This window comes from Pinus tabuliformis, chromosome 6 (assembly GCF_031772625.1).
Source record: "Pinus tabuliformis cultivar Carrire ecotype Pingquan chromosome 6, CPIR1, whole genome shotgun sequence".
Classification (NCBI taxonomy): Eukaryota; Viridiplantae; Streptophyta; class Pinopsida; order Pinales; family Pinaceae; genus Pinus; species Pinus tabuliformis.
This window is the reverse complement of record NC_142292.1, coordinates 738,423,352-738,431,763: the sequence shown is the minus strand read 5'-3', so window position 1 is coordinate 738,431,763 and position 8,412 is coordinate 738,423,352. Positions and strand designations below refer to the sequence as shown.

The 8,412-nt window shown below is 38.8% G+C and overlaps 1 protein-coding gene across 2 annotated transcripts; it reads left to right on the top strand.

Annotated features, from left to right (window-relative positions):
- Nucleotides 1-2,723: 2,723 nt before the first annotated feature.
- LOC149260861 (disease resistance protein Roq1-like) lies at nt 2,724-7,045 on the top strand. Of its 2 annotated transcripts, XR_016258331.1 has the most exons (3): nt 2,724-3,516; nt 5,258-6,413; nt 6,609-7,045. XR_016258331.1 is itself a non-coding variant. In XM_089421171.1 (2 exons), exons 1-2 carry the CDS (start codon nt 2,984-2,986, stop codon nt 6,099-6,101), a joined length of 1,377 nt encoding a protein of 458 aa, XP_089277297.1. In that variant the 5' UTR covers nt 2,724-2,983; the 3' UTR covers nt 6,102-7,045. The 2 variants fall into 2 exon arrangements, 1 of the variants encoding a protein (XP_089277297.1); XM_089421171.1 differs by having other exon boundaries at nt 5,258-7,045.
- The last annotated feature ends 1,367 nt before the right edge of the window (nt 7,046-8,412 follow it).

The window sequence follows — 8,412 nt, the reverse complement described above, 5'->3', positions numbered from 1 at the left end:
AAAATAAAAAAAAACCTTTGATAGGAAGGCAAAAATGGACAGTTTTTAGGTTGGTAACTGGGTTCTCAAATGGGATGCATTGAAGGAAAAGAAGGGCAACCATGGTAAATTTGATGCCTTATGGATGAGACTGTTTGTCATTACTCAAGTTCAGATGAACAGTACTTTCATTCTGCACAATTTGGAGGGGGAAGGTGTTTTTGATGGCCCAGTAAATGGGCAGCTTTTGAAACTTTACTTCATATGGCCTTTAAGGCCTTAATATTGTAACAGTTTTTTTAGTATTTGCTTTTTATACAAATAAACTCCATGCCTGATGGAACACTGGGAGATAAGTTTGTTTGGGTTGTTACTGGAAAGTCAGTAGTTTGCAGTTCTTGAAACCTCACATGGAGGCTTTCATCCCTAGAAGGAGCCAGTGTTAGGCCCTGAGGTAGAGGGCTGCTATTTTTAGCAGAAATGTCCCCTGTTTTAGCTCCGACGGCCACATCTCCTCTTGCTCCGCTTTGGCCATAAGTCGTATTATCCCTGAGCTGCTGATCCAAACAGATCCAAAATGGATCCAAGAACTCTCTAAGTCTTTAAAAAATCGTTTAAAATATCAAAATAATCACATGAGAAAACCCTCCAAAAGGCAGAAAAACATTATCGAGAAATGAAAACATATAGAAAACAGGGAAAAACAGAGCAGCGAAGGCTTGAACTATGAATGCACAACAGCCATCAGATCTAACCGATCAATGGTCCAAATCTGATCGGCAAATCGCAATCGGCCAGCACAATAGAGCGCTCACCAAACGGCCCGGGGTTATCGCGATATGCGATTGCGATCACTCGCATCGCAATATCACATCAGAGTTTCACAAAGGAGAGGGATATATATATATATATATATATATATATATATATATATATATATATATATATGCGATAAAACCTGGACCTGAAGAGGTTTGGGAATGAAAATGTATATTGTTTCAAGTCCGGAGGAAGCCATTTTTTCATTATTTTCAATGTTTTAAATGTATTTCCAAAATACAAAGGCAAGCCTTGGAACAAGTCTGAAGCGACTTGCAACAGCGATTGAGGACGGACCGGATAGGATAATAGACCAGATTTAAGGACTTTTGAAGTCCGAATGAATAGTGTTCGCGACAGATTTTCATAGTTTGAATGCGTTTCTTTGTGTAAAACAAAAAGCGACCGTTTCAAGGATTTCAAAGGCTAGATGCACTCATCCGGACAAACGCTGGGAGACAGAGGTCCAGGAGACAGATGGCCAGAAGGGGAAAAGCCACAGCACGATGCAGCCGAACCAACAGAAGTGATCGTGGAGCATCACTGGCACGAGCGAGCCACCTGACAACGCAGCGAATTTACCAAAAATTGGTTACTATGTTGTTAGAAAAAGAGACCTTTGAGCTCATGTATGTCAAGTTATGGCATCAAGTGGTTAAAAAGACACAGGGGATAGATTAAGACACCTCGAGCCTCAGAGAGCCTGAGGGCATTGTAAAAAGCCTATAAATGGTTGAAAGTTAGAGGTATTAGAGGTTCAACTTTTGGAGACTATGGAGACTCTGTTCCTCTCAGTGTCTCATCTTCATTCCAGTAATACAAGCTTCTTTCGCTGTTACATGTTCAATTGCCATCTTCTCCTCTGTTCTAAGCTTGCACTTGAATAGGTTATTCATATTTTTCTTCTGTGTTTAATACCAGATAACTGTCATCTTATCTCTGCGTTGATAAATTAGATTTGCAAGCTTCATTTACTTTCTGTAGCTAGCAATTCATATATGTTTATGTATGCTTCTGCTGGTACAGTCAGTATTCTTCATCTATCCATTGAATCTATAAACTATTGAGCATTAGTGGTCTAAAGCCTTGTCAAGCTGAGGGTGTTCATGCATGTCTGGAGTGAAAACAAAGTTGAAACAGTGATCTGACTTGATCCAAACCTTAATCCATTCCAATAGTTCAAAGAACAATATTGAAAAATTATATGTTACCAGGCATCTCCAAGCTACAACCTAGGAGAGCTTCCTGTAGTGCTAACAGGGACCATTATGACATCCAAGAACGTGAAGTTATCATCAATGCCAATTGTTTTACATATGAATGAGATGCATAACATTTTTTATGCCAGGATATGCTTAATCTTGGAAAATGATGTGTGAGACTAGCGAAAAGAATTAGTGCCAATAGTAACGAAGCCACGATTTTGCCTTGAAAACAATGGCAATTTGACACAATTTTGAAAAAATCTAGTAGAGATCCTTGAAAATCAAAGTCATTGTTATGAAGCTTCAAGATATTGGGTGCCCAAAAATCCTTGATAGTGTGAATCCATTTCCACCATAAAAAAATAAGTCAAACACTAAAGTTAGATTTTTTTGTAAATTTTCACCTCAAATTCTAGTAATAATTTCACCATATAAGCAAAATTCTGACCTCCCTCCTTACAGTAAGCCAGAAAGCCGTAGGAAAATGAAATCTGATCTGCTTGATGTCCAATCAATGCCTGGTATTGGTTCCGTGGCAGGATTCCAAAATTCAGTGGGAGGAAATTCGTACATCGAGTCGGTGGCAAGATTCCGAAACGATGAAATTCCTTTGATCTTTAATGCTTTATCTTTAATCAATGCGTGGTTTCTGGTCCGTGCTAAGATGCTTTATGTCTGTCTAATCAATGAGTCAGAAAAAAAGCGCGGTGCTTTTTTGTTTTCAGATCTGTTTCGGAAATCAAACAGATCTGATCAGTGCTTTTTTGTTTTCAATTGATTGGTTGAGTATTTAGCATTTCAGAAATCAAACAGATCTGATCAGTGCTTTTTTGTTTTCAATTTGATTGGTTGAGTATTGAGACAGAAGGTAAAGGCGCAGATACCAGTTACACTGAGAGAGTGAGATCATACAGGTAAGGGCGCATTCCCAACCTCTGCAACACATCTTCAATCTTTACTTCTTTGTTATTCTCTATCCAATGGCCTCCTCTTCAACATCCTCTTCCTCCCCGCGAGGCGAGAACGAAAGCTATGTGTTTGATGTTTTCATCAATCACAGGGGCCCCGATGTCAAGAAAACATTGGCCACCGATCTCTACCATCGCCTTTGCGCACATGACTTGCTAGTGTTTTTAGACCAGCAGGAATTGCGCGAGGGAGGGAATATAACCCCTCAAATTGAAAGCGCCATTAGAACAGCCACTGTGCACATAGCAATCTTTTCTCCAAATTATGCGTCTTCAAAATGGTGCCTGGATGAGCTCGCACTGATGGTGGACTGCATGTCAAATTTTAAGTCCACCGTTATCCCGGTTTTCTACGGTGTCAAGCCTGCAGAGCTTCGCTGGACGCAGGGCGGAAAGGGAGTCTACGCTCAAGCCCTACTCGAACTTCAAGCGAAAAAAGATGTTGATGGTCGACCAAGATACGACTCCAACACACTTGAAAAATGGAGGAAGGCTCTCTCTAACGTTTCAGAAATAAAAGGTTTTGACGCAGAGACGTATAACAGGTGAGAACACCACCCCTCCATGTAAATCTTAGCATTTAAATTTGCTGAATTGATAGATAGATGGCACCGTACCTAGGCATTTCTGCACAGTGAAGTAGGCAGACTTGCCGCCACTTATTATCGGTTTGCATTTTATTTTGGGAGTTGTCTATAATGCGACTTTTTGAGATTCCGGTGACGGAATCCGGCGGAAGAAATTGAGATGAAATCATGATTTGTTGTAGTTAAAATGGTTTTTTAACTGCATATTCGGATTCAGCACCTTGAAAAACCCCTGGGACGCTTTCATTGTGCAGAAATTAGCTATCAAATTTGGATTCCAATAAATTACTGCCGGATTTTCACCGGAAAAAATCGCCGGAAAAGCTTTCAAAAAGTCGCGTTAAAGACTACTGCTTTATTTTGTTTTGAAAGGGAATGAAAGCAGCGAAGATGATTTTTGCACACGTGGTAGCAATAAATCCTCCTGTAATAAGATCAATAAAATCTCTTGGAAAAATAATTAACAAATAAACAAATATCCCTGAGCAGAAGAAGAAAAATAATTAACAAATAAACAAATATCCCTGAGCAGAAGAAGTCAAAACAGAGCAAAAGCAAATGAAATTCATAAAATTGTCAAAGTTATAATGAATACTGTTAGTTAGATTCTTCGAACCTGAAAAGCCAAAAATGCATAATTTCGTACTTCAATTAGTTCCCAGTCTTCTATGGCATGCCAAGCGGGGGAAGAAAATGTGATTAAAACTTCTGATGGATGTAGATAGACCATGTAAATAGGGTTAATCACAAAGATCAAATAGGATATTCACCTTCACCATTCACGCTCACTCCCCCAACCCCTCCACATTGCCACAAACACAAGCACCACCACCATGACCACCACAGATCTGAGCACAAACACAAGCTCAAATGCAAGGGAAAATTCAAGCACCACTGACCTCACCCTTTGCCACACCACAAAGATCACAGATTTCACCATTGCCCGCACCATCATCATATAACTAATGACATTTTCAGCCCCTTCCATCATAAACATCATGCCGCGTTTTACTGACATGCTGCTCTACCCCACCATGGCTTTTTCAATCACCCCATTTCTACCACTCCACATGAGGGCTTATAAGTTTCGTGACTCCCCCACACTTTGCTAATATTCTGCACTACAGCTTGTTTATCTACAGGAAAGGAATAATCAGTACTTTTAGACTTTGGTTGCTTCTCTACAGGAAATGGATAATCAGTACTCCTAGACTGTAGTTGCTTAGGCGGGAATCAGAGCCATAGATACTTCAGATCATTGAATACATTTCACTACTTTGTATATGTATCAGGCATTGAATTATATGTAGCATGCAATGGAATGTGTATTTATTTTATTGTCTTTGAATTTAATATGTTACTCACTTTGTGCACATGAATGTATGTTTCAATTACTTGTATGGAAAATGCTGGCAATCGGTTTTTGTTTGCATCTTTCATGGCAATTTGGAAAATGATCTCTTAATACCAGCAACAAATGAGTGCGCCCTATTTGTCTCTAAATAGGGTTAAATTGTGAATCATAAAGATCAAAGAAGATTTAAATTACATATCACTCAATTGTTCAGAAATTCTTCTTCCCCTTCATGTTTCCCAGGCTTTACTGAGCGCTTGTATTATTTGTTAGAGATCTTTAGTACTGCCCTTCCAGTTGAAACCGGTTCTGCGTTGCTCAACCGCTGTTCATGTTTGGTTTTAGTGTGAAAACAGGGGTCAACCTTTCTGTGGTAGAGCAGCTCCTTCAAGACGTGATGGAAGCAGTGTTAAAAAATGTTAAAATACCGCGGTTTGTGTCAGAATATCCAATAGGCTTGCAAGAAAAACTAAGAGAATTTGGAACCAGAGTATCACTGCAGTGGGAAAGCGGGGAGACCAGAGTTATAGGAATTGTGGGTCTTGGTGGGGTTGGCAAAACCACCCTAGCAACAGAGTTCTATAACCATCAAAGATCAAATTACAAACGATATTGCTTTTTAGAGGATATCAGAGACAATCCTTTAACCACTTTGCAGGAATACCTACTAAAGGACTTGACTCAAAAGGACATGGAAATACGCGGCATTAATGAAGGTAAAGGAAAGCTCCGAAGCCATCTCCCATCTTCTGATTGTCTCGTTATTTTAGATGATGTGGATCATATTCAGCAGTTGGAGGCATTACTTTATCCAGCCATGGATGTCCTTAAAACCGGCAGCTTAATTTTAGTGACATCCCGCAATAAGGATGTTCTCAGAAGCTCAGGCATCCCAGAGTCATCCATATACATTCTGGAAGGCCTCAATCAACGGCACTCGCGAGAGCTCTTTTGCTCGCATGCGTTCGGCCAGCGTCATCCCCCTGTAGAGTTTGACAAAGAGGTTGAAAAGTTTTTGGATTTCTGCCATGGATTACCATTAGTCATTAAAGTGATTGGGTCGCTTCTTCGTGGCAAAAATGATTTAAAACTTTGGGAAGCACAATTTCGTAAAATCTCCTACTATGATATACAAGGCAAGCTAAGTGCGACTCTCTGCTCTGTCTCCCAGACTCGATTGGGAACTTAATGAAACTCCGAATTCTTGACTTGGCCTATTGTTCCAATTTACAGATGCTACCCGATGTTGAGCAGGTGAGTTCGTTGGAGAATCTTATTGTGTTTCAATGTCCCCAACTGCAATGGGGTGCTGGAGTAGTCGAGCAGCTGCGCAGCGATTGGGAGAAGGCTTTATTGAAGAAAGCTGGCGAGAAGTCTCCAGTGATGAAAGCTCCAGTGAAGAAGGTTCCAGCTAAGAAAGCAGGCGTTGTCTGACATTGTACCGTTCCAGAGGTTTTGGCCGAAATTTGTTGACAAGTGTGCTAGTTAAATTTTGTTCACGGTACAATATTTCCCATTCCAACAAATTTCTTTTGGGTGAATTAAACAGCAAAATATGTCCGGGAAAATATTACAGCACTTTCATCATTACAATCGTGGGCAGGTGGCAACAGTGCTCTCTGCACGCTGCCTTCATAGCTCTGTCATTAACCTCCGAAGGCATTTAATTAATCATAAGGTTTGCATTTTATTTCAGGTGGAGTTTTAAAACATGGTGGCACAAGCAGGAAAAAGGACCTATCAGTCAGTTACTGCAAAGGACCTATCAGTCAGTTACTGCAATGTTGGATGCTACACTTGAAAGAGAACCAATGACTGGGGATATCTTATGAGGAGAGAATAATTGGCTCAAAACTTGCAAATATGATCTGATTTAGCATAGCTTCCCAAGAATGGGGACATTTTGATGCATTGCATATGGTTTGATTTTACAGAGCTTTGCAAGAATGTGGGTATTTTGATGCATATTTCACATTTTGAACTCGATTTTGGTGGTTGATAATATTTGGGTGTTTTATTTATGTGTTTAAAAAAAATATTGAAGAAGGATTATTATATCTAGAGGGGTTATTAAACTCAGTACATAAGAGATGTAATATCTTGTATGTAATATTTTTTTATGATTCTCTCAAATTGCATAAAAAAAATAAAAAACAAAATACAATAAAATAATTAAACTAGCATTTGCACCAGAGGTTACAAAGGAAACGCTGTAAGGCATAAATTGAAGAACACAAATACAACAAAAGAACACTTTGATAAAGAATAAAAATATATTGAACGCTCAAATCAATGCCCCATTAACTGGAACCACTTAGTAGACATATCTATCAACATTAGGATTATACACAATGATCAAGAAATTTCCCATATACAAACAACACCTTCCACAACAACCTTTTGTCACATCCACTGCACCTCTTATTGCAAATTTAGGGAAGGGTGTTGCTCAAATTTCCCTGTTAGGATTATTGACAAGAGAGAATGTTCAATGGTGGCAGACATTGTGAGTTCTAAATATGTGCATAGGCCACTTGGCTATCCATTTGTTCAAACCATCTTCTTGGTTTCTGATTTGATTTGGTCAATCCTTTATTGTATCTGCATCGTCTCAGAGCTCTTCTCATGAGTATATTCATCAACAAGATCTTATTTACCTTCTACAAATATCAGGTGCAAAAGTTAACTTACTTGAAGTGAGACCACGATCATATGAAGTGATTGAATATCTGGTACTCCAGAGCAAACCCATTCAGCTCAAGGTCTGCTTCATGCATTTATTCTAAATAACCAGTCATCGCGTGGTTCATATTCTGGATAAGTACTTGTATGGTAAGCTTTTTATATGTTTAAGTTTATGTAGTTCGCTGCTGCAAAAAATTTGAAATTGGTTTGGTAGCTTATATTTGAATTAGTTACTCTTATTTGGTGGTGGTTTTGAACATAAAACAAACAGCACTCTGTTCTTCATGTAAGAGAGTACTTATTTAGAATTTCGAATGTAACATATGCAATCTACATGTATGCCCTAACAACAATGTGCATGCACTATTCAGTACGACATGGATCCTAGCCCTTAGTAATGAATGGAGCAAGGACTACTATGCGACTCTTGGACATTGCCATTTATGCTGTGAATTTTCTTTTCTCAAGAGTTCATAAATGAAATGTTCTGACATTTTCATGTTCAGAGTTATCCTTTCCTTTTTCAGTTCAAATGATATCCAATTTTTTAGCAAAATTTTGCTCTGTCCTAATTTGGAAATAAAAAGTTCATATTCTAATTATTCTTTTGTTATCATTCACAGGATTTTGTTTCAGATGATTCAATCTTCTGTGGGCTTTTTTGATGGCCATGGTCGTTATGGTCATCTTGTTGTTCGCAGGGTCAAAGGTTCACTACCAGTGTAACTGCATTCTTTTTGGCAATCTTTCAAGGATAAAGCAAACAACATCAATGCTACCAATACATACAATAATAAAAAGAAGGCCAAAAATGC

Bases quoted from the DNA above. Each gene is read 5' to 3' on its own strand.
- LOC149260861 (XM_089421171.1), top strand. From the start codon at position 2,984: ATGGCCTCCTCTTCAACATCCTCTTCCTCCCCGCGAGGCGAGAACGAA. The intron at 3,517-5,257 runs GTGAGAACACCA...GTTTGGTTTTAG, and splicing joins GACGCAGAGACGTATAACAG to TGTGAAAACAGGGGTCAACC.